The sequence below is a fragment of the Lycium ferocissimum genome, chromosome 11 (genome assembly GCF_029784015.1).
Source record: "Lycium ferocissimum isolate CSIRO_LF1 chromosome 11, AGI_CSIRO_Lferr_CH_V1, whole genome shotgun sequence".
Taxonomy (NCBI): Eukaryota; Viridiplantae; Streptophyta; class Magnoliopsida; order Solanales; family Solanaceae; genus Lycium; species Lycium ferocissimum.
The window spans coordinates 32,113,395-32,140,264 of NC_081352.1; the positions used below are offsets into that span (position 1 = coordinate 32,113,395).

Genomic DNA, 26,870 nt, shown 5'->3' on the forward strand with positions numbered 1-26,870 from the left:
ATGTGCCTCATACGCTACAAGTATCTAACAACTTCGTTGGAGAGTCACTCAATCTATTAGGTCGGTAGGTAGGATGAGAATGCAGCCCCCAGGGTCCAAACACTTCAAGGAGGGTGGTTGTACTTTTTTATTGGGTTCACACTAGATGTACTCTGATACTGCGTCGTTCTTACTTGTTAAATTAGGAAATTACTGCCAAAAAAGCCAAGTCTATTTCAAGGACTGGTGGACAAAATAAGGAGGAGACTATTTCATTCTCTTTACGGACCATGATAGCGACTGTAAAAGGTGGTTCTTTCCTGAATCCTTTTGGATTCAAAGGCCTTGTACGCATAAGTGAGATCAATATAGTTTCAAGATAAAAATATCGCAGAAGCCCGTCCTCAATTATCAAATCACAAAAGACAAGGGGGGTCATAGTAAATGATATCTATAGTGAATAAGGGCTACATGGCTCACTTATTGCCTATAGGGGACTCAACATCTCAATAATTGGTGCAACCAGTTCCGTGGGAGCTAGAAATAAGCAAGCAAGCACCATTCCACATAAATAAGGAAATCAATCTCAGCTTTAGCCGAGTTTCACATTTCTTCCAAAAGTACAACAGAAAAGGTAAAAAGAAAACAAAAAGGGAACTGCCATGATAAATTCATGGATAATGGTTGGCCATTTTTAACCCAATTTGGTGCGATCTAAAGACTACCACCCCTCAATGCAAGAACAAGATGAAGAACAGAACCGCCTTCAATATTGTAATCCTTAGCTGTCTTGTCATCCGCTAGCTGCTTTCCAGCATAAATAAGTCTGCAATAAACCAATATGACTGGTATAACAATTGCTTCAAATGGCTAAAAGGTGAACCAATGTAACTAGTACTACAATGACCATAGAACCAGTTAGCTAGCAGTGCAGTTAAATTAAGAGGCTGGCATGGATATTTATGCCGAATCAACAGACAGTTGTTAGCTTTTTACCATATAACTGAAATAACTAGATAGATGCCAAATCTGGTCAAAATTTCAAATAGGGTCCCACGGATTTCTATTTTTAAAATAGGTCATACGGTACCATGGATTTCTATAAAACAAGAATATGGCATTTCCCAGACCATAAAGTACTAGATAATGACAAGTTATACAAAAGTTGTCGAAGATATTATTCATGATAGTTTCTGGCCATCATTGTTTTTTGGCAAATGAAGTGGTCAATGATGAAAATTTGCCTGTCGGGACATGGCTGAAGGTATAAAGAAAATGCAGGTAACCCGCAAGGGTGGCTCAGTTGGTTGAACATGGGGCTTTCATAATGGAGGTCTCGTTGAAACCCCTTCTACGACACTGCAGAGATTTATCCGGGTCGAGCTCATCGCACCGGGCTTCCCTAGTGCGGGTTACCTCTCTTGCGTGATTTGCGGCCTATTGCACGAGCTAAGGTTCCTACGCGCACCCAAAGGGTAACGGCTGCGGGTTGCCATGTCAATAAAAAAAAAAAATGCAGGTACATAACTTCAAGTAGCAGATGGAGCATTGCAACAATTACTGTTAAGGGATGCAAGAAATACCAGAGAAAACACTTCACCCTTGGAACGAACTCTACCAACAAACTTCTAGGCCAGGGATACAGTATCAGACAAACACCAAATATTTTTCTTTTTGGCCACAAGTTTAAGAGGAGCAAACCAAGACAACAACTCTACAGTGAAAAAGGACGAGAAGCAAACCTTTGCTGCACAGGAGGTATTCCTTCTTTCTCCTCAACCCGTTCCTTAATTCGATCAATGGTGTCTGTGGGTTCAATATCAATCTCAATTTCCTTTCCAGTGAGAGTTTTCACCTTAATCATAGTTCCTCCCATGAGCCTCAATACCAGGTGAAGTGTTGATTCTTTCTGGATATTGTAATCAGCCAGAGTCCGACCATCTTCCAACTGTTTGCCAGCAAAAATTAGTCTCTGCTGGTCAGGAGGTATCCCTTCTTTGTCCTGGTAAGCAACAAATCCAGTAACTCATCAGCTAATATTACAAGACGTACTGCTTGAAGCAAGCATCAACAACGTAACAGATATTAAATAACGATATAGAGGACAAATTGATAAGCCCGTGGAAGAGGGGAGGAGGGGAGAGGAGTAGGGAAGTCTACGGCAATACTTTTTCCCCCCCTTTTTTGGGTCTAAGCCTAAGCCAACAATTCACCATCACTATATGTATCAAATACCTCCGATAAAGGAGGCTCCAATTCTACCCAGAAGGAAGACACTTCCCCACTGGATTACATGTCCAGTATTTTGTTCGTTTCTCCAAGTAAGTGGAACTATTTAGCGAACATTCTTAATCCTTATTAGAGTTGAATGCATCACTAAACTATGTTTGTAGAAGAAAAAGTTAAATGCTTTTTTTTAGTAACCGATAAATCACCGATGGCCAATGGTGTATGGTTCTAAACTCCATGGATAATGGACCTCCTCTACCCTTCTAAACTTAAAAATCCGGCTTTTGTCTGCACCAAGGTTCGAACCCCTAAAATGCGCCTAACCCACATATCACACTTTGAGATCTTACCATGAGAGCAAAGCCCCCAGGTGAAGTTATTAATGTCTTTATTGGCAAGTAGAATTATTTTGGTAGATTAAAAGGCCTGTATAGTCTTTTTTTTTTTACTCAGTACCAGTTTCTCGAAAAAAAAAAAAAAGGCATGTATAGTTTTACTTGGACCATTGGATGTGTGCTTGTTGATTTCAAAAATTTCATGTCTTACGTCCAAATACGATATCAATGGTCATTCTCATGCTACACAAGCATAAATGAGAAAAGACAAGAGAAATCAGTAGTCTCAACAAAATGCACATCTACTGCAGTGCCATCAATGGAAGAACATAAAGGATAAGACTGAGTAAAAAGAACCTCAGAAAGAAAAGTAAAAGGGCCCTTTTTTACAGAGACAGGAAATAAAAGCTCCAAAGAAAATAGTACCACAAGATTTGTGAGAATTAAAGTATTAAGGCTTACTTAGATAGAACATCAAAAAGTAAAAAAAGAGCAATAAAGATGTAAATTCATGGCATCATCAAGCATGCAAAAGACTTTGAAGACATGTACAGTTTAAAAGCTGGTGTCTTTGCCAATCCACTCTTGTTAGTGTATCAATTTCTACCTTAGCTCACTTGAACACCCAATCCTATCCTGCACCTCGCGTTCAACTGTGCCCCAAAGACACAGTCCCAGTGTGCTTCTTTCATGACATGGTATAGTCTTGTTGTCAATACCCAATCGTATGATTACAAGAGCAAAATTTAAAGTTGCAGGATTGAGGGATTTAGTTAGGAAGAGCGAATCAGGGGCAACAGAAAAATCCATATTTTTAAACAAAAGCTTCGACTTTTTAAGGAATAAAATCCCGAGTGCATTTTCATGAGCTCCGTCTTCTTTCTAGAGATTGTAAGCTATTAGCAGAACCACTAGCTCAGGAAAGAAATCCATAACCCTAAATCAGAGCAGATTTATGGGGCAATGATAGCAAGAAAGAGACATCAAAATAAAAGTAAAATCCATAAGACAGAAAGAGGAACCTGAATTTTGGCCTTGACATTGTCGATGGTGTCGCTGCTCTCAACTTCGAGGGTGATGGTCTTCCCTGTTAGGGTTTTCACGAAGATCTGCATGATTGATTGCTGCTTCACACACAGTGTGACCAAACAAAGTTAAGACTTGGTTTTACCCGTATGCCGCACTTCTCTGAATCCAATCTCTTTTGGGAATTTTGGGGCTATTTTCCCAAATAATGGACCCTCACAAAAATAATATTTGTTTTATTTTTAGGCCTCCAAAAGAAAGTCCAAAGAGTAAATAATGGAAGATAATAGGCACAGAAAAGTACTCGTAATACCTTATACAAAGTTAATTTGGATTTTCTCACCTTCTTTCTGTACTACCACAAGTTAAAACTAATACTACTACTTAAAAAATTATGATGAAAAATATGAAATAGTGGCTTCTTTTATACAAGTGTTTGACTTCTCCTTCTATATGGATTCATGAATAAAAAAAGGTCTAAATTGCGTAGAACTCAAATTTTTTTACACGTTGAGTATAGTTCGGATAGGAAAAAGAAAAAAAAAAAGATAAAAAATCAAGTGCGTCAAAAGCACTCGTTAGAGATAATATGATGGTATCCTTTTACATATGTGAACTCAAATTTGTTCCATGTTGACTATAGTTTTTTCAAATACAAGAGGAAAAGAAATTCAAGTACAATAAGGGATTGTGTCAGAATTTGTATGATTGAAGGACATATTTTATACATTTACGGCTGGATTTTTTAATCCTTCTGAATCTAATGTTAATCTAAACATCAACAAATTGTAGACATAATTCTATTTTTTAATTGTGATTCTATCATTGAATTCTAATCCCGCTAAACGTTTCACTATTATGAATTTGTGATTCTACCATTGAACTCCAATTTAATATTTCTACCATTGAACTCCAATTTAATATTACATTCACAATAGTTATTCTTTTTCCAACTAGATTCTTGAACTCAAATTCATATATTCCCCTTATGATTCTAGTAAAATAATGAAATTATTATAAATTATTTAAGTTACAATTTTATCTAACATGAAATGCTTAGGAAGTGTAAAAAAGTTAAAAACATGTTATGTTCAAATTTTGAGCTTTTGTAGTAGTATAAATATATATTAGCTTGAAATTCTCCTTCCCAAAAGTAATGTTAGAGTACATAATTTGAGGGCCAGAACATATATATTTCTTGTAAATCCTAAATAGAGGTTTCAGATTCGTTGAGTAAGTCAAATTCACAAAAAGAGAGTGTTAAAATACAATTTAATATGTTTGATTGGTTATCCTTTTCTCACTTTGGAGAATAAACTTTTTTTTATCTTTGGGCCGAAGTCCATTTAGTGTAACAACCCAAATCAATACAGTTCGGTAGAAGTACAAAGTGCCAAAGTGGTGGAAAGGGAGGTAAAAGTTAGCCTAACGCTCCTTATTGATCTAATAATACTAACAGAGTCTAAACTTTTTCCCCTTAATATAGCAAATGTTATTTACCTGAATTTGATTGACTTGGACCTAAACAATGAACAAGGAAAAGGGAAAAAAACCCACAAGAAAAGGTCCATTTGATAAAACATTTGGGGGTGAGGCTACTAGGAACTTTGATTCCAAAGTAATATCGGCTAAAATTAACATCCCAAAATACTATCGATGTGGTGTAATTCATATATTAGGTCAAATTCAGACTGTTTCCTCCGAAAGGTCTCTTACCACTAACAGCCTGTTTGGAAAGCCACTCAGTTAATTGGAATTGGATGTAATTGGGTGTAATTACGCGAGTTTGATTTTGTTTGACGGTCAATTACACAATTAGGTAGGTAATTGACGGTGTAATTACACTCTCCAATTCCTGAGGGGGGGGGTGGGGGGGGGGGGGGGTGAGGACCGGGTAATTACACACTGTAATTACAGAGTTGTTTTTTAGTTTATTTCTTTTTTTATTTTATTTTATTTCTTTTCTTTTTTAGTTTATTTTTAATTTATATTATTTATTTATTTTTATTTTTTTTAATTTCTTTGCTTTTCTAATTTATTCTATCAATTAATTTATTTTTATTTTTACTTTTTAATTATTTTTATTTTTTTAAAATATATTTTTCTTTTTATATTATTTATATTTCATTTCCTTTCTTCTCATTCCCAACCTTTACTTCTTGTGGTTCCATGTAATTGCTCGCATTTTTTTTTATTATTTATTTAGCATAACCATATTATTATTCTAATTTTTGAAACTACATCTCTTAATATTAGAAAGAATGAGTCATTAACAATCTTGGCATATAATGAGTGACGTTATTAAAGTAGAATTTCGTTGTGAATGTGGTTATAGACTTATATTTTTCCTTTCTTTTGAATTATAGGAAAGATTTACTTATGTTACGTTGGAACTTACTTATGTAATATTGGAATTTGACATAAGATTATTATGCTAAAAAAATTTCTTTTGGATTTTAAATTTAGGTTATATTTTCGACTTTAATTTATTTGCTTTAGTACTATTGACTTGTTATTTCACATTGCTTATTGTTTATTTTTCACTTATAATTGATAGAATTTTTGTTAAACATTTGAATAATATTGTGACATTATATTTATAAATATTCTTTTTTTTTCAAACATCAAATCCCATGATGTTCTCACAAAAAAAGTATGCTTTTAAGTTTTATAATCAATTAAAATAAAAATATTATTAATTTGAAATTATATATCAACTATTTTTTACAATATTAGTTACAAATATATGATTATTAATTAACATATTTTCAAGAAACAATGTGTTATTAAATAACTAATTTAATATCATTTATAAAGCACATATTTTTTAAATATTAATTTTAAATTTTTTATAGTTAAGTTTTATTTTTAAATTAAAATAACTGTGTAATTACACTTGTGCAACCAAACAGCACTCTTGTAATTACACTGTAATTACATTATGACAAACAAACAAGTCATTGTAATTACAATACTGTGTAATTACTAGGGTAGTAATTACACCAATTTCAATCACCAGGTGGCTTTCCAAACAGACCCTAAAAGTATAGTTATATTGTATATGCACTTTACTTATTTTTAAGCTATTAATGTGGGGTTTTGATTGCACAAAAACAATCTCCCCACAAACTAAGCTTCACATGTCCATTACCAAGAGTCATCAATTAATTTGGAGATTCATGATGTGTCACCCACATCATGAGCAAAACTCATCCCAATTATTGTTTCTCGATAGTGGGTCCATATTAAAAATTGTCCACACACCATATGTTCAGCCCCGAGCATGAGGTGGCGTGTTAAAATATCCTATTTCAGTGGTTGAAGGGATAGGTGGACTCCTTAGATGGACTTGAGCAATCCTCCCCTCACGAGCTAGCTTTTGGGGTTGGGTTAGACCCAACATGAATTTCTTTACAGTTATTGTGCCGAAACAAGCGGAAGATACTTTTAACCTGGTGTGATACTGTTCGACCCGCACAATTTTTTCTTAAAAAATCTCATATCATTAAGAGTACTATATTTTAGCTATAACTTACAAATATGAGACTTTATTTGCACACCCAAATAATAATACACACTGTGGAGTTAAGAAACACGTCTTGAATGGTCTATGATTCCTTCTGAATTAAAATTACAAGAAATGGTAACAAAATTTTGTACGCGAAGGGTGTGGCCCCTAATGATTGCAACAATTCATATAGACACAAAACACTTGCGGAAGTTAGATTGAACAAAGACTTTACGACTTCATATAGCAATATAAAATTGAGCTGCATTAAGTATAGGCATTCAAAATGGGATTAAACTAGTTTCTTCCATCGAGTTATAAAATGGTAGTGGGAGAGAGCAGTAAAATCCTGAATACATATCGAATCATAAATGCAGAAATTAATAGCCATTAAATGCAAATCTTAAAGAGTCCTCAGTACTACTCAATATATTAATTCAATTGATCCGTAGACGTAATGGGAGAAGAAGAGGCAGTGTACAGTTTTGTACACCAAAATTAGCTCCCAGCATTCAATTTGCTGATTTATTGAGACAACAGAAGGAAGGTGAAGCTGCATTTTCATACCTGCTAATGCATTCATGCGTGTCTTCCTTCCAAATTTTTGTTCTTCGGCTACTTGACTCTATGACTATTCAAAGTTCAGTCTATTTAACATTCTGCAACCTCCCTTTTAAAAAATAAAATATCGCTGATCAATGAGTGATAGATCATGCTTTATCATTAATCAGCTAATCGAGGAGTCTAAGCTAAAATCTTTTCCAGTGTCAAAGTTAATACTAGCTTTTAATCACAAAAAACAAAATTGAAACGTACACTTGTACTAGAATAATATACTTTACTTCATACTCAAGGATGTAGATGAAGAGAAGTGCAAACTTTTAAAGACCGAATCTCAAATTTACATTAACTTATTCTGAAAGGTCTTTCGGCCAAGACTGATGTTGGCCACAATGGCCCAAATGAGAGTAGCATAGTAAATTTACACCGGTATCTAAGATAAATTTAATACTTTATATTTAGTTAATGTCATTCCTATCATTTCCTCCTAAAATTCATCTTAATTCAAAATTGTACATGTAAAGGTTATGAAGATCTTTTCGAGTGTGGTCAAATTTAGGCCAAATTGATGTGAAAGTTTAGCAGCTCTCTAAGTTATTTTTGCGAATTCAGTTAAAATATTACATCGGACATAGTTACCGATAAATGTGAAAAAAGGACATGCAGACACACCGACGATCTTTAAAGCGTTCAACTTTGTGAGTGTACATTTTTGTCACATGTTCAACATAAAATTTGGTGACCTCCGCCAGTTACGTCCATTTGGTAGTGAGTCCCGTTTAATTAATTGTTTGCATCTTCTTTCATTTATTATTTATATTATTCACGTTTTTGTTACGTGCAACCACTTTTTAGGATCTTAATTTTGGTAATCATAAATCTTAGGCCCCGTTTGTCCATAGATACTAAAAAAAAATTCTTTTTTTTTTTTTTGGAATTTTGGAGTTGGAGTTGGAGTTGGAGTTGGAGTTGGAGTTGCGTTTGGCCATAGTTTTTGAAATTATAGTTTTTGGTGAAATGTAGTTGTAAAAAAGTGAAAAAAGTGAAAAACAAGTTTTTTGAGTTTTTGGTATTGCGGAAGTTGTATTTGGAATTTTCATGGCCAAACGCTGGTTCCGGAAAAAAGTGAAAAAAAATTCGGAAATAAAGTGAATAATTTTTATGGCCAAACGGGGGCTTAAATATAAATTCACATCCAATAAAAACTACTCCTATAAATCTGTCTAACGTTTTTATCTAGTATATGCAGCTCTTTCTGATAGTTCTGCATACATATTCCTTGGTTTTATGATGAAGACGTACCACCTTAAATATTTATAGGAAAAAGATCAAAATAGCAATTAGTTGGAATTGACAAAGAGAGTCACATGCAGAGACGGATAGGGATTTGAAGTTTGTGGGTTTGGGATGCTAATTCGTTTAAGTTACTGGATTCTAAAGTAACAATTTATACCTATTCAATAAATTTTTCAAGACAAATACAGAATTTGAACCAAAGTTACTGGGTTCGGCCGAACCCGCAAGCCATATGCTGGCTTCGCCCCTGGTCACATGTTTTTCTTTTTCTTCATTATGAGGTAAGCACTATAAGTTGGAAGGACCATTGAAGGAGGACATGCCCAAGGAAAGCTGCGCGAATTTGAGTTTAAAGTTTATGAATTTTTATAATGATCACAAATTATTATTATACTAATAACTAGGTTCACAATAAAATACTACTCCCTAAAATTACATATACTGATAACCAACAATGTAAATTTGCCCATGATATTGGTGACTGGTGAATGAAGCCAGAAGTACATTTTTGTCAAAAAAAACAAAAGAAGAAGAAAAAAAGAAGAAGAGGGAAGTCAAAAGTACATTAGTATAGTAGGGTACTATTAATGCCCACTCCATATTAAGGACTTCATTTAGCGAAATGGAAAACATTAGCGATTAAGTTGAGACATGTGTACAACTTTGGGGGACTTGCAATCGTGTTTTATTGAATGGAATTTTCATCGTCTCATTGATGTAGAATGATTAGTTTTGTGTAGTGTTAATTTAGTATGAATTGATGATGTCGTACTTAACTAATTTAAAATCATGATGACATATGGATCTAAATTATTGAAATATCTAATGAATTGATTTTACATATTTGTGAAATTAAAAAAGAAAAGAAAAGGGGAATAAGGAAGTGAAAGGGAAGACGTAACATGTAAGGAAAAAAACAAAAAGCTAATAAAAGAGAGATTTGAGAGCAATTAATGAAGGGGAAGAACTAAAAAGGGGGATAGGAGTATTAATAGAAAAATGTAGGCAATAAAAGCACAGCTGGTGGTAGAGTCCCATTTTTGCATTTATTGCTGCCATTACTGACTGTGACGGCCCTTTCCTTCACTCCAAATTCCATTTATTACTAATCCACATAATGCCAAATCACAATTATTATTATTATTATTATTATTTTCAATTTCAATTACTACTATCCCCCTTTAATTTATTTATTATTTATTTATACTTGGTACTCACTTGTTGGCCATTTATAAAAGGCCCAGTTCCAAGTTAACATTTCTTCTGCCTTTGAGAATTTAACAGAGTGGTTTCTTTTTCTCTATCTATTCTCCCCATATATATATATATATATATTTTTAAGGATCTATCGATGACGGCAGAAGTTAGTTCTGTGGTTAGGATTATGAATGAATCATCATCAGGGAATAAATCAACGGCTTTAATGACAAGGGACTTGTTGGGAGAATGCAGGTCCCTTGATTCTAAGGAATTGGACCTTGATTTGCAGGTTCCTTCTGGCTGGGAAAAACGCCTCGACTTGATGGTACCAATCCTATGCCTAAAATCTCTGTTTACATTTTCTTATTCTAGAAGAAAAATCATAATTTTGTATTTTTGATTGGTTTTTGCTGATAACTGTTGATTTCCCCTGCTTTTGTCTTATAGAATCTGTCGTTTGTTTAATTTGCTGCTAGCTAGTTCCATGATTATTTAAAGAAGAATTTATATCTCGTATCAATTAGTTGCAGTATTATTAGCTTACTAATTAATGGAATTGATTAGGGCATTCAGATCGTTCACCAGATGAATAGTTTCTGTCCGATCCTAACTGTCTTAACGTTTATCTTGATAATGCTCTAGTATACGTTACACGGTTGCAGTATTTAGTACTCCACATTTTTTATGCAACATACAGAGAATTATGCCCATTTTTGTTGGCTGTGAAAAAGACTTGGTTAGACCTTAACTGTTTTATCATTACTCCATTGGAAGTAAATAAGTTTTAGGTGGGGTTGACACTTGTTCTTGAGAAATCGAAAGCGAATCATTCAATATGTACTAGACTATTTAGCTTGATTTTCTGTTTTCTCTTCTGCTGATTTTATCGCGGCAATGGTTTTAAATACTAATAATTGAAATATTGTTCATTTGCAACAGTCAGGAAAAGTGTATCTACAGAGGTGCAATTCTTCATCGACGAATTTGGAACAGAAGCAACAAAACTATCAAACAGTTGGAAAGCTTCAAGACCTTAATTTCCCTCCTTCATCAAAGCAACCGCTCAATCTCTTTGACGAACCAAACTTAGACTTAAAGCTGCTTCCTTCATCGTCCTCATCATCGAGTTATCACAGTGTATGCACCCTTGAAAAAGTAAAATCTGCTCTTGAAAGGGCAGAGAAGGAAACAACGCGCAAACGCTCAATATCAGTGTCAATGTCATCATCTCCAAGGTCGAATTCCTCGTCCTCAATCAAGGATACAGATATTGATCAAGAGAATCTATGCTCTTCTATCGCTGCTGGTTGTCCTGGTTGCCTGCTTTACGTGCTAATATCAAAGAACGATCCTAAATGCCCTCGATGCCATACCATCGTTCCATTACCTGTGGCAATGAAGAAGCCTAGGATTGATCTTAACATATCCATCTAAGAGTGAAGAACCAAGAAATCATTTTGATTTTTTCTTTTTTTTTGTAAAGATAGAAGATATAATCTTGTAAGTTATAGAATGGTATATACAAGTTTCAAACTATTGAGTTCCTTCTTGGCAGAGTAGCATATGATTGCACCTTTTTAGTGGATAAATGCATGCTTCAACATTATTCAGTCTTTTGACGATATGCATGTACTGATACGTATTTGGGGCTCATGTTGCAACAGCTATTGTGACAATGTAATTTAGGCATGGTAATGGCCTTTAATTCTGGTGGCAGGACAGTCAAGTCATGAATGGAATGAGCAAAAATTGCTTGACAATTGGTTGATGTTTGTGGTTGAATGTTTCTTCTTTGTTTTGTGTTTTTTTTTTTTAAGATCCTGAAATTTTTGCAGTCATGTTCGATTGTGACATTACAAAGCTGAACATACAGTGAACTGCATATTAACTTGGTACTCTTCTAATGACACTGCCATGAGGTTCTTCGTAATTCAATCTGCCAAGCATTAATTCAGTCAAATAGCGGTCCTTAGGCTTAAGTTGGTCAATTTTTTTTTTTTAATCTAAACGGTCTTCTTTATTTGCTCAACAAATTTCGAATTACAGAGAGAATCTCCTATTTTATTCTTATTTCTACACTATAGTAGAAAAATGGTGATACAGAACGAACTTGAAACTATTCTCACAGTTTGTTCAGTTTTTTAATGTTTGTTAAATAAGGTGGATAACAGAAAGTCGAGGGTCGTAAAAATTGAATATCGACATATCTTCGCAATAAGTGTGTAGTACTTGTTGCTTTTCATTGCATGGGCTAAATTGAAATTTATTGTTAATTTAAATAAGATTTGTACTTTAGTTTATTGAAAGAGTATAAATGCTGATGAAGGCTTCAATGGTCTATTGTTTAATCAATGCTACTAATATTTCCATTTCATGCTTTAAATACAAATACCTAATTCCTTAGAAACAACTCCTATTTCTTCAACTAAACTCGTTATTGATTTTTTCTCACTTTATTTGAATGAGGTTGCTTCGCATGAACGAATGAAGCGGCTTTGAATTTTCTCTCTTAGTAGCTTTCATACGCTCATAATTTTCTAGTTTCAATGTCTTCCTTAATTTGTTGAAATAAATGTGAATATGCCATAAAGCGACAATGAGGAAAAACAAGAGACTTGTGGCTGTCGGAAACGAATATTATTTTTATTATGGTACTTTTGTATGGTTAAATTATGTTGTTGATGATATCATGATAAGAAAACACTGGTAAAAAGCGAGTTTTATGTATATATGCTTAGATCATCAAGAAATGTAGTGGGATGAATAAAATTTCTTCATTCTTAATTAGAAGTTTCGAGTTCAAGTTCTGAAAGTGGATACATTTCTGATATGAAGTGTTTTGCTCTAAAAAGAGTCAGTACGACGAGAATCCAATTAGTAGATTCTGGATACTAGATGATTAAATAAAAGTATATTTGCGCATAGAGTGAGTTTGTTGAGTTTCACAGAGTTGGAGTGTAAAGAAAGGTAAACAATATTAACAGTGGATGAATCTTAAAGTGGCATACATTAATGGAGTTGCAATTTATGTGGGAGGCTGCATATAATAAAAGCATTCTGCTTCAAAAATTAAATGGGTTGAATGGGGTATCCAACTACATTTAGAGCTGATGACTTGCTTCTTTGATTCAACTTAATTGCTACATTTACTATACTTTTTCAATTTTGCACCTAACTTCCATTTAATACCTATCGTATGTTACGTCTTTTAAAACCTCACACCTACTGCCTACCTTCTTTCTCATGATGTCAGTCTTTCTTCATATTTTTCACAATTTTATTTACAATTTCTTTCAACTGTACAAATTGGTGCATTTATTGATTTGCCAAATGAAATTTGGTCGCCAGTCAAATCTTTTAAATACTTCGTGAATTTCTGCATTTATTATAGAGTAAATCCTAATGAATCCCTTTGACTTTTTAGAGTTAAGATAAGCATACTCCTTCACTTTTTAGAGTTACCGCAATGAAGAATCCCATGATGCGATAACGTTACTTCGTCCGTCTCAAATTATTTATCGTGGTTATTAAAAATATTTATCTCAAATTATTTTTCATTTTACGATTTCAAAGCACAACTAATTACTTTTTTTCAAATTGCCCTTAGTGTAGTTTTTGTCAATTAATGAGGATGAAACATAAATGGGGTATAATAAAGAGAGATTATAAATTAGACATAAATAAGGTTAAAGTTAGTCAAATATCCCCTAATTAATATTTCTTAATGGGTGTGTAAAACAAAATGAATGACAAATAGTTTGTGACGGAGGAATTATTTCAATACTTATATTTACTGCTACTATTTATCTTTTTGTTTTCTTACAAATATGTGAGGAAAACGTGAAATAAGAAAAAGGAAAAATTTTGGTTCACAAAGGTGACTTTGATACACGGTTCTGTTTACAATTGTTTTTATTGTTTGGTGAAGCTTCGCAAAATATCCATTTTGTTTATACCTAATTAACAGAAATGAGAGAGCACATATAATATGTCAATTTATTGTTGAGTTTTTATTTCACAGGCTAGATTATAGAACCTGCAACCGACGCGTGGAACACTGGATATGTAGGCTAATTAATGAAACGTCCCCTTTTTGGGTGACGTTTGGATTTTATTTTTATTTTAAAAGTTGTGCAAATTAAATATAATATAATCATTTGGAAATTACCCTTCCAACAACAATAGACTTAGGCCTGATGTTTGCTTACATACTGCTTAATCTTATAAATAAAAGATTAGATTTTTGTCTAAAGTGTGTGATAAGATCGTGATCTTACGTTTACTGGTAAGATTTTCAGTTGCTCAATTTGAATATTTAGACCATGTTTTAAAAGTTTCTATAAATTGCTGGAAAATTAAAAAAATGATCAATTTACTGAACAGCTGTCCCAAAAACAAATCATTTTTTTGCGCGGATTGCCCTTTTTTTCGGGTGGTCTTTAAATTTTGCCCCTCAAATTGGTGATCTTTAAGTTTTGCCCTTCGCTTGAAAAGGTGGCCGAAAATACTGAGGTTTTGGGTTTGAAATCCCTGCTTAGGCATAAAAGTAAAAATAATTTTGCAAGACAAGGCTTTGAGAAAAGTCTGTCTTATGCGGCATAGGTTGTCTTAAGGCATAACTAAAGTTATGGCGGATCCGGCTTAGATTGCCTTAAGGCATAACTAAAAGCTTGTCTTATAAGGCAACCTATGTTGGATCCGGCATAACTTTAGTTATTCCTTAAGACAATCTATGTTGTCTCCGACAGAGGTTGCCTTGAGGCATAACTAAGTCTCAAGACATAACTAAAAGTCTGCCTTATAAGGCAACCTCTGCCGGATCCGGCAGAACTTTAGTTATGCCTTAAAGCAACCTATGCCGCATAAGGCATACTTTTCCAAAAGCCTTGCCTTGCGATTTTTTTCAATTTTTATGCCTGAGCCGGGATTCGAACCCAAAAAAACCTCATGATATTCTAGGCGAAAAGACAAAGATTAAAGATCAACAATTTGAGGGGTAAAAATTAAAGACCACCCCGAATAAGGGGCATTCCTGCGGATTGCCCAAAACAAACAATCACCGGAAACTTCACACGTGTATGGTGCCATTTTCCTAGTGCATGTGTAATAATTAAAATCAAGAGAGCTTGAACCAGTGTGAAAACATAGAGGTTTGTCCAAAATAGAAGTCATTCATAGTTAGGAGTTTCGTGTCCAATTTTACTTAAAATCTTTTTTTAAAGGTTAACGTCAGTCAAAATGATACTACATCATTAATGACGGGGAATTAAATGCGATAGTTAGTTTATTTCCTTAGTTGGACCAAAGTGTAAGCCTTACCAAAAAAAAAACAAAAAAAAACTTGGAAGACTATTAAACCATTCAAATTACTCTGCCGCCTTATTTAATGCATACTCATCCCTATACATTAAATCATCCAACTAGGCAACTATTCATGACAAAAACCAGGAACGTCCCTAATTTAATCCCATCCTTAACCATCGACATTTTTTTTTTTTTTTTTAAAAAATTATTTTTATTACATAGGGGGTAGGGGAAGGGAAAATGGGAGGATTACAATGTGGGATTCCTCACCAACAAGCGAAAGCTAACCAACTCGATCCCTACAACCATCGACATTCTAATTGCTTATATTGAGTATTTTAAGTCAATAACATAATAATACTTTACTATTAGGATTTTTTTTCTTCAAATATTTTTTGTAATGATGATGAGTTTAGACTTAATATAAATATATAGACTTCAAAATATTTTTAGCTATGAAATACGGAGTATAGTTTTAAGTCTGATACAGTGGGAAATGGATTCATCTGCAAGCAGCCAGTGGCGGAAGAGAATTCAGGATTTGAAAGTATTAATTTTGGATTCTAGGAAGACAACTTCACGTGCTAATTATTGGGTTCTAAATTTGAATTTCAATTTATTGAACTTCTCAGCGCATATATGATTTTGGCCAAGATTATTGGGTTCGGCCGAACCCCTATCCTGAAGGTTTCCTTCAGCCTTGGCCATTGGAGTCATATAGACCGTAGGATGTCTGTTGAACACCTGTTACCGGATAATCATGTTGTATATTTAGAAAATTATACTGTATAAATAGGTCAAAATTTACTTTTATGCGTGTATATATAAATTAAATCATGAACTCTTTTGACGATAATCCTGGCTTAGTCACAACATGCAACCGCTTGCAGATTGCCAAATATGTAGTTGGATGCGCACCTAAATAGAGTTTTTATGCATGGTTTGAAATTTAACTAACGTTTGTCAATTATTCATGCAGTTAGTAAAGAGTTTGATATGTAGGTAGAGAATTGTTGCAATCATATCAATTTTCAATTCTTGGTGAGATATCTAACGCTATTGCTTTCGAAAGTTTAATGTGGCGTCAAGGAAGAGCAAATTAACTACCTGAGGAATCCAAGAAGCTTACGCATTGGAATAATTGGGAAGCTTGAATAGATGTATAGAAAGGATTGAAAATGCTGTTTACCTAAGACCTTAATTAAGATGCTCTATATATCTGGGGACTTTGATTACTTCAAGGTGCTTATTATGGCAATTAATACTGCATTCATTTTGTACCTAACTTACACAAACTTAAATTAATCTACTTCAAGGTGCTTATTATGGCAATTAATACTGCATTCATTTTGTACCTAACTTACACAAACTTAAATTAATTATTACGACTGCTCTAGCATACATTAAATGAGTAGTTTATTTTGAATTGAAGTTGCTCACCCACTTGCTTCCGCGAGAATGCCTTGACATATTTGTATATACTACATATTGAAATTAAAAAGTTCTACAAGTCAAAACTTTGAAATAGTTCGTATGGTTTGACTAGAAATTGTATATATGTATGTATGCCGATTGTTAATAAGATAGTGCTGGAATTTGGCTGATTCATCCAAATGTCCCTTTTAGGCAATTATTTAGATTTTACGGAAAGGTATTTGTGGCACACTCATTTTGGCCACTATGACTCAAATGAGGGTAGTTTAATAAATTCACATGGGTATCCAAGCTACATTTAATAATTTATGCTTAGTTTATATTATTTCTACCATTTTCTCTCAAAGTTCATTAAGTCAAAATTTACATGGAATCCTTTCTTATTAATGCAATTTTGGGGTTTTTCCCAATACGTTGAGAATCTCAAAAGTTTTGGCGCACACATACTTGTCTTTCTTAATTATTAAAAAACAATAAATTCTATACCTTATTTTTAAAAAAAAAACTTTAAAATTTTTTCTACATGGATTACTTAGTTACTTTTAACTTAAAATTAATTCAAAGTTATAGCTTTAAAATAATGACATATGTTAGTCATTTTTCCTCTAAAAAAAAATTAATAGAAATTTCAAGAGTTTAAGCTATAAGTTAAACTTTTTCAGATGTAACTTTATTGCTCCTTCACCGCCATTGCATAGGAGAATTCAAAATTTGACAATCACGGGTTGACTATTACATTTATAGTAAATGGGTCAGTAGTGTAAAAATGATAATAACACTTATATTCATACGGTTCGAGATAGATTCAATTATAATAATAAATATTCGTTTATAAATATGCAAGCAATCAAGAAACCGAATTTTGTTGAATTTATTAGAAAATTCTCTCCCATTTTTTTTCTAATGAATAAAATTTGAAGATAAATGGTAAATAAATTCTTTATATTTTTAAAATAGTGCATATTAATTAGACAAGTAGATGAAAAATCTATAGCTTTATTTTGATATTTTTTGTTAGATTTAATTGATTACTTTATTATGTTTCATAGTTTATGGTATTAATCTCTTTTTGTTAATATTATATTTTAAAAATATTAAGATTACTAGAAAGTACTCAAAGGCATTTTTCATAGCTATCACATTTCTACATAATCAAATCAGAAGAAAATAAATGCACGTTAACTAATTAAACTCATTAGAACTATTAACAAATTCAATTAAACTTTCAACTCTTATTCTAAATTAAGGGTGAAAGATAAATTGTAGTATAAAAGAATAGAAGAACAAGAGGAAAAATAACATTATGGGAAAAAATAAAAATAATATTGTAAATGAATAAAAATGTAAACAAAATAAAAATAAAAATAAAATATGAAGGAGTGAGAGGTTAGAAAGCCTGATACATAAAAAAATAAAATTATATTTGTTGACACACCAATTTTAAACCTCTTTTATTTAATTAATTTCACTATGCTTAGCTCGGTCGTGAAAATTACAAATGAGTTTGGGATATTTTAGCCATTTTATTACACTATTTTTTCGAGATATATTTCGCTAAAATTAAGAACATTCTTATTGTCTCTTAAAAATGACCAAACATCATATTTTATAATTAAAAGGACTAAGAATTTCTTTTATATATAAAATCATTCGGAAAAAATAACAATAATAGTAATGTTGATATTCGTATTGGCATTGACATTTTTCCTTTAATCTTACTTATTACCGTATTAATCATCTTTTACACTATTTTTAAAACCAAACGCGTATATTAAATTACTTGTGTCATAATTTATATAGGTATACATTTGTAAATTAGTCAAGACAAAGAAGCATATTTTAATTAATTGATTGAAATAGAGGGGATTAGAAATTAAAAGATCTACCCATAATATTGGGCCAAATCCTACTCCTACTCCTAAAATCAAAATCTGTGGCCCAAAACGCACCAGCCCAATACCCGACTGCCCCAGCCCAGTTCCCCGCCTACCCGACCCGGACCAAAACCCCCCTAAACTAAAATCCCCTAAGTCCCAAAATCAGCCATTTCATCTCTAACCTAACCTCAACAAACGACCATCTCTCTCTCCAAACCAAACAAACCTAACCATGGCTGCCACCCCAACGTCACCATCGCCGCCACCCCGTCACTTCCATCACTTCACCACCACCACAACAACATCCCACAAAATCCGCTACCTACACCCTCTTCTCTTTTCCCACACTCCTTCTCTGAAATTCGCAGGCTCCATGTGCCATTTCAGCTGATTTTAGGGTAAGTCTACCCATTGGCATCATCTTATCTCTTGAAAAACGTTTCCCAAAATTTCCCCCTTTTCCCTTATTTTTAAATTTCGAATTCTTGCTTCTTTGGGGAGTTGTTGAAACCCCCTCAGTGTTTTGCCTATAAATATGGCCTTCTTGGGCCGTTCTGAAGAAGGTTTTTAAAAAGGCTGAAAATCCCCTTTGAAACAGGCTTGGAATTTTGAGAGAAAATTTATATTTACTCTAAAGTTGAATTGAAAAAATCCCCTTCTTTTTCATAAGTCTTCATAACCGAAAATCCATAGTTCAAAGTTCTCAGAAAATCCTCTTTTAACTTTAAGTTTCTTTTTTTTGGCTGTCGAAATCTCTTTTCAAGTTCTCGGCTGAAACGACAAACTTTTCGAGCGGATTCGGAGACTCGACGACGACAAATAGCCTCAGTTCGCTGTCCCGAAGAAGGTAATCGTACTCGTCTTCTCTTCGTCTTCAATAGAAATGTAGTCGTTCAATTATTTCCCGTGGGTTGTATGGTTTGGCTGGCTGGAATGAGTTCGTTCTTCATGTGTTGCGAGCTGGTGTAAAATGACTAATCGCACTTACTAGAATTAGTAGTTAATCCAAAAAAAAAAAAAGTGTTTAACTATGTTGCCGTTGTGTATATCTCTGTTTGACGTGTTCAGCCGAATTTGTTTTACCTCTTTCGTTTAAAATGGTGAACGCACTGAAGAGCTTAGAGGAAAGCCATTCATTCGTTAAAAATAAAGAAATAAGAATAAAAAGGCAAATAAGCGGCAGGTTTAAATGGCTGTTTATTCCTACTCTCTGCATAATCATTATCATGCCGAGAAGGTTGTCCACTTCATATAGTTCAGATCATGAGTTTGTGCAGGTTGAAGTATGTGCTGGTTCGGCCTTTTTTTTAATGAAAACTACTAGTTTAATATGTGTTCTAGAAGTACAGATTCGCTACATGATGATTTGGAATTCAAACTGAATGGTTTATGCATATACAGCAAAGTGTACTTTCATTTTGTTCTGTGAGTTATACTTTAGCATGACTTGGAATGTGACCTGTTTCCTTTGGAACCAAAAATGCACTCGGTTTACCAAATGGTTAGCATAGTTTGTCATCCTACTGATTGTTGTTTGAAAAAAAAAAATATATATACTTTGTTTGTGTTACTAAGGAAAAGGGGATTAGAGATCATTGGTTCTAGGAGCGTTATCTCATGTCGTTTGAATGAAAAAAAAAATTATTTGGTTCAGTTTTGGTCTTTTGTTGTGTGCTCTACTGTATACTTATACTAGAAAGATTTGACTTGGGGATTGAAGTTTCACTAAAACTATATTTCCATCTCTAAGGTATTTCTTTGCAAAAACTCTATCTTTAGTCTGGTTGGAGATTATTTGAAGCTTGTGTTAAAGATCCTCCCCAATTATTTTTTTTTATATTTAGCCTTTCTTTATTTTCTCGCTAAAGGTCAGTTGGTTTATTAGTCAAATAGTGTGTGTTAAAAATCTGAGTGTTTAAGTTCTTGTTTGAGCAGAAATTCTCTTTCTTCTTTCTTAATTTTTCCGTTTCTGTTTGGCTGTGTCGTTTTAGCTATTTTCCTAGTTAAGTTTTCTGCCTATTTCAATTATGTGTGAGTATGAGTTAGTGAACTCGATTTCATGTTTGTTAGCGTTGTTTTGATTTTTGTAGGAATTCAGCATGATTAAGTGTTCCGGTTTAGATGTTTAGCTTCCTTTAAATTCGAATGAAAAGCATGAGTTTGTTTTTTTTTTTTTTTTTTTTTTTTTTTTCTTCAGTGTGCTCAACTCGACAGAAAATGTTTGTTTGGTTAAATACCAGCTTTGTAATCATACTCGTACTCTCTTCGTGTCTCATTTTGTAAGAAGTAGAAATATAGCCGTCCAAATATTTCTCGTCGTTTGTTTGGTTTAGCTAACTGAAATGGGGCCTTTTCAATAAAGTCTTGTTGTCTGTTTTCTTTTCTGCCTGTTGGAATCTGTTATGACTGCTATGTTTCGCTTTAAAGCTATGAAATGGTTAATAAAAAAATTAAGTGCACCTAGAGGAGCTATCAATTTACCTATAGAATATATGAGTAATCACCCTTGTCTCTCATTTCGTTTCGGTTTGCCGAATTAAGATATAATCATTTTTAGAGTATTTTTCGACTTCTTACTCAAGACTCTGCTAAGTGCATGCACAAATCGGTTATTTTGCCTCTATCTTTTATGAGTTGGTTTGTAAAGACTAATACAAACTAAGGGCGTTTGGGAAGGAAACCACTGACTTATATAAATTTGTATTAGTTGAAATTTCTAGTCGTCGAAGTAACTTTATCGCTTTTGTATATCTTCTTTCTTTAAATACTCTTAAAAACTATTTTGTCATGACTCCATGTAGAACCCATATGTGAATTTATGAGGCCTTATAACTAGAAAAGAAAAGGTTACTAAGTTCGATCAAATAAGAGAGGTGATGTTTTGTTCAAGAGAAAAGTTATTCTTTTAAGGAAAAGTGTTGTTTTGATATAAAAGAAAGCTACTGTGTTTTAACTAAACAGCTACTGTTTTTTTGGTTGAAAAGTTACTGTTTGGTTGGGAAAAACTACTGGTTTTAATTAAAAAAAAAAAAAGAGTTCATATCCGAAAGCTAATTGATCTATGGTTAGAGATAAGTAGATAGCTGTTGGTGTAGCCTTCACTCTGTTTGTTGGTGTTTCTGCTGAACTTAAAAGGAATAAATCCTACACTTGACTTGACTAAAAATGGTTGTCGTTATGGTATTTGAGCTGAATTTTGGCCAGATTTATAGTAAAAATGGCTGCTGCATTTTTGCTTAAGTTTAGAGGCCATGACTGCTGCCTTTAGCTTAAGCTTTGAGGTCCATTATGCTACTAAAATAGCAGCTACTGTGCTTGATTGGCTGAGCCTCCGTTATGCTCAAAGTGCCCTCTATGATATACTGTTTTATTGTCGTTTGTTGTGGCTGTCTTTGGCCGTGGTTTGTTGCTGCAATATGTGACTTATACCACACATGGGGGCTAATTAAGCTTGGTTAGGATTCCCATATAACAGTTTAGATAGGATTGGTATTTGATTCTTTATCTTGTGATTGGTCCCAAAATGGTTTAAGGAAGAGTTAATCCTGCATTACAGATCTGTCCATGTTTTAACCTCAGGAATAGTTGTTTGAACATGGCTTTAGCAGGTCTGCCGTTATGAGTCGGTTCCTCTTCATATATTGTTTGTAGGCAAGTATTCTCTCCTGTGTTAATAGGTGCTGCTTTAGGCTTCAAAGGTTTAAAATGTTCTGTGAAGTGTGTCTAGATATCTTGGCATCCTAATAGGCATATGAGTTATTTTAAACTCACATCGTAAAATTCTGTTCCGCTTGGCTGTCTGATTTGCTACTACATTTGCCATCTCTCATCGCTGCATTTTTTGGCAACTTTCTACTGCATTTTGGGAGCTGATTGCTGCATTTTTTGTGTGAAAGCCTGAAAATGCCACATTGTTGAGAGACACATTTAGAACCAAACAGTTACTGTAATTTATACCTAGTGTGGCTGCACTTTTGGGGACTGATTTAAGCCAAACAGTGGCTGTATTTACTGCTGCATTTTTCATGAAGTTGCTGCCATAAACATGGGGGAAAATGCCACATTTTTTGAAGCATTTTGGGGGAAAAATGCTGCTGCAATTTGAGGCCAACGCTACTGCATTTTTGGCCATTTTCTACCGTGTTTTAGGCCATTCTCACTTCATTTTGGGACTGATTTACCGCCTGCGTTTTTTGGCCATTTTCTACTGTGTTTTAGGCCATTTTCACCTCATTTTGGGACTGATTTACTGCCTGCACTTTGGCCAACTGATTGCTGTGTTTTTGAGGGTGAAAGTGCCACATTTTGAAACATTTTGGGGGTAAAAAAAAAAAAAAAGCTGCCGCATTTGCTGCAGCACTTTTGAGCCAAATTATGGCTGCATTTTAAATAAAAAATAGCATACCTTAAGGCAGTTTGAAGCCAAACAGTGGCTGCATTTAAAGAACAGTTGCTGCACTTGAGATTTGAGGTTGCTGCATCTATATAAGCTGCTGCCTTAAAAGGAAACAGTCTGCTCACTTTAGCACTATATTACTATGACTAAGCTGCTGTACTTTGAGCATTTCATGAGGGTGCTTGATATGCTGCTGCTCTGTGAATTGCCTCATTTTGATGCTTCAGTTGAGTTTGTTATTTGATAGGGGCTTTTGTTTAACTTGAGGCCTCACTTTTAAAAGAACGGATTTTCATAATTTGATTGAAAGTTTACTGATTTGAACACTTAAAACTTGCATAAAAAGGAGTGGGGCTGCTATACTCAAGTTCGGGTGCAATTAATATGCTAAATTATTTTTCCTTATATGTTATTTTTTTAATTACATTTGATTCTTTTATCTAGCTCTTAATAATTAAAGTTATATAGACCTTTTTCCTTGTTGAGAATTGTTCCTAATCCTTATCTTTATTATTATTTTTTCTTCTTTTTCATGAGGAACCTTGGGAGCATTTGAAGTTATGGCAACTCCCGGTGCCTATATCGAGAACAACCGGTTGCAAGATTTTATTGCTCGGTCTAGTGTCCCCGCTCTTCCTCCTCTCTTTAAATTTCGTGCCTTTCGCGTTATCATGTTTATACTGTTTATATTTTGACTAACATTTTTATGGATTGTAATTGTAGCACATTTGTTTCTCGCTTGTGTAGGAACTTATGGAAAAATAGTTAAGTATGATGGTAAATTTAGTCACTACTTTTCCTCTCCCCTTGGATAATTAATCTTGGCTTAGGCATGTTAGAAATGATAATTGCCCAAGTTTTTTTTTTTCTCTTAATCTTTTGTCTATGCATTGCCAGGTTAAAATGATTTCCGACTAAAGGAAATTAACTGAAAAAAATGAAGAAATAAAAAATCCTTTTTGAGTTAATTGCTCAACAAACTAACGTTTCTATTTAAATCCGTTTTAACAAAATTAGCAATCTAAATCGGGGGTTTCAAAAAGGGTAAGATTATATTTCATGGACAATCATTCTTTATTTGATGCTAACATATGGGGCGAGTCAAATTCTTTGAGTTTAATTAAAATGTCATGTTAAGCTTATGTATAGCGGCCAAGTTATTTTACAAGAACTACAAGGTACGTATTTATTATAATACACATATACTATCTTATTTTTTTAACCAATCTTTTCATTATGCGTGTACTTACCTATATCACGATTACTTATGCATTATTATTATATTTTTCATGGCTATTTCCAAAAGTATACCTTTTACACTATATTTGTTTTTATACGATTAATATATTTCATGATATATATTATTTTCTCATAAAAAATATACATTTTCATACTCTACATTATATATCTTGTCCTTATATACAACAATCATATTATACCTCATCTTCTAAAATACACATACGTACTCTTTTGAAAACTATATATATATATATATATATATATATATATATATATTCCTAATACATATAATTTTACATCTTGTCTTAATTGCTTTCCTTTATTATGGGTGTACCGACATACTATTTTCATACGCGCATACCATACCCGTACTATCTTATTTTTATTAATTCCCTTAGTCTCATTTTCATTATATGTACACATATAGTATTCTTTGTGTCGTCATAACTATTTTTTTAGCATTCACCTAGGATATACTATCACATATGTAGATTATTTTCGTATAAAAATAAACATCTCCTTATTCTATATTATACATGTTATTCTTAGATAAAATAAAATGTCATACATATATTTTCATCACACATTAGCATTAACTATCTCCTTTATGTATATGCATTTATTCACATAATTACGATTACATTAAAAACCCCTTTTTTCTATACAAATAATTTCGAGAGAGTAGTTCCTTCCCGCAATTCTTAAATAGGTGATAATAAATAAGAAATAATAATCCCCCTCTAGTATTAATTAAACTAAGTTTAAAGGAAATTTTGTCCTCGGACGAGGCTGCGAGGGATGCTGTCATGCGCCGGGGTAAATAAAAGCACTTCACTGAATCTCACGGGTTTAAAACTAAAAATGGAGTTTACTTTTACGAATGGTTTCCTAATATTTTCCTAAAATTGAGGTGGCGACTGCGAAAATTTACAAAACGGAGAAACATGGTAATAAGTTGTGAGAAGCTGGATTTTAATCGGATTAAAAATAGGGCACGACAATATTAGCCTTACAAGGTTAAATTTGTAGCTCACTAATGGAGAGATACTTTTTTCAAAATTTAAGGCATCGGTAACCCCACATCGTTACACATGAGTCCGTCTTTGTGTTAACAACGCTTAGTTTATTTTTTCTTAATTAGTATCTTTTTAATTATATGTATCTTATTTTCAAGAATATTTTATAAGATTTGAGTTGTTTTTTTTAAGATAAATAGCTTTGCTTATATAGCAATAACAGAATGACAAGAAACTTACTTTTATTATTTTTCTGTTTTTTTTTTCAATCTGTAGTAAATGTAATTCTACATAATTGATGTATTGTCTATTATTAAAATTTTCAAACAAAACGATGAGTCTTTTTTATGTTTTCTCCTCTATCTGTTCTTAAAATGTTGACTTGTCAATTTTTAAAACTTTAAGCTTTGGTGAGTGATTGACTTAACGACATTTAAGTGTGAAATAAAAAATAATCATAATGTTCTAATTAAAAGCCATACGATGCTTAACTAGTTGAATTACATATTTAAATTCTTTTTTCAAGACGTATTCAAGTATTTTTGTAAATATATTAAATTAATTTTTGTTTTGATAAATTATTTATACGTATTCAACAGATTTTATAACACAGATATAATGAAAGAATTGTTGTATTACAACAAATAGTCCTTCTTTATACAAATTTTCGAATAAAGTTTTTAAGCAAAACTTCAATCGGCGAGATGTGATATTGAACAAAACTATATATATAACCTGCCCAAATTTATAGTTAAAACACTAATTCCGCTTTTTGCAAAGAAAATATTGGTGTAGTAATAATTTCTTTCTTTGGTGGGAGAATGCTGAGTAATTTTAATGACGATATATTTAACAGTATAATTGATCATATTTTCATCATTGTTTTAATATAATTCACTTGATATTAGTTAGTCTTATAAGATAATTATTACCATCATAATTAATAAAGGAAACAATCTAAATTTCAAACAAATATCGGGATTTAATTACTTAAATCCTTTATTAAATCATAGAGGACCTACATTAGCTTCTGAGTTTCATTTCTCTAGAAGTAACTACTGTGTATTGGATTAATAATTAGAAACATAGCACGTGGAATGCCAGATACAACAGTTTTAACTGGTTTCTTTATTCTTTGTATCTAGAATAGTGTGAGTTATTAACAATTGAACTTGGTTAAGCATCTCAATCTTGTCACGGGACTCAATTTATTTACTATTATCAAGGTGGCAATTTGTGTCAAAAAAGTTGGATCCTAATTTTCTCTTGTAAATAATGATTAAAAAAATATTTGACTATACCCGTAGTCAATTATTTTGTACTTGATTGTTAAAATTTACTTATTTTGGGGAAAAAGGTTATGTTGAGAAGTTGCACTATTCTTCGAGTTCGACATAATAGAAAGCGATTTGGTATATTAGAGATAGTAGTATTTTGGAATTATTTTCTTAGAACCAAAACGTAATTTTT

General features: G+C 32.9%; 2 protein-coding genes and 2 long non-coding RNA genes across 4 annotated transcripts; 2 read left to right on the plus strand and 2 right to left on the minus strand.

Moving 5' to 3' along the window:
- Nucleotides 1-523: 523 nt before the first annotated feature.
- On the minus strand, nucleotides 524-3,770 carry LOC132035943 (ubiquitin-NEDD8-like protein RUB2). The gene is made up of 3 exons (XM_059426122.1): nucleotides 3,566-3,770; nucleotides 1,722-1,981; nucleotides 524-805 (listed from the first exon to the last, which is right to left on the minus strand). Exons 1-3 carry the CDS (start codon nucleotides 3,656-3,658, stop codon nucleotides 694-696), a joined length of 465 nt encoding a protein of 154 aa, XP_059282105.1. The 5' UTR covers nucleotides 3,659-3,770; the 3' UTR covers nucleotides 524-693.
- Nucleotides 1,123-1,930, plus strand: LOC132035944 (uncharacterized). Its single transcript, XR_009409492.1, has 2 exons — nucleotides 1,123-1,260; nucleotides 1,499-1,930. It is a non-coding gene; the product is annotated as an uncharacterized LOC132035944 (long non-coding RNA).
- Nucleotides 3,771-10,172: 6,402 nt separating the features above from the next.
- Nucleotides 10,173-11,740, plus strand: LOC132036953 (protein CURLY FLAG LEAF 2-like). Its single transcript, XM_059427370.1, has 2 exons — nucleotides 10,173-10,459; nucleotides 11,074-11,740. The coding sequence occupies exons 1-2, from the start codon at nucleotides 10,286-10,288 to the stop codon at nucleotides 11,566-11,568; spliced, it is 669 nt and encodes a 222-aa protein (XP_059283353.1). The 5' UTR covers nucleotides 10,173-10,285; the 3' UTR covers nucleotides 11,569-11,740.
- A 10,927-nt stretch (nucleotides 11,741-22,667) lies between these two features.
- On the minus strand, nucleotides 22,668-23,075 carry LOC132037189 (uncharacterized). Its single transcript, XR_009409793.1, has 2 exons — nucleotides 22,931-23,075; nucleotides 22,668-22,862 (listed from the first exon to the last, which is right to left on the minus strand). It is a non-coding gene; the product is annotated as an uncharacterized LOC132037189 (long non-coding RNA).
- Nucleotides 23,076-26,870: the final 3,795 nt, after the last annotated feature.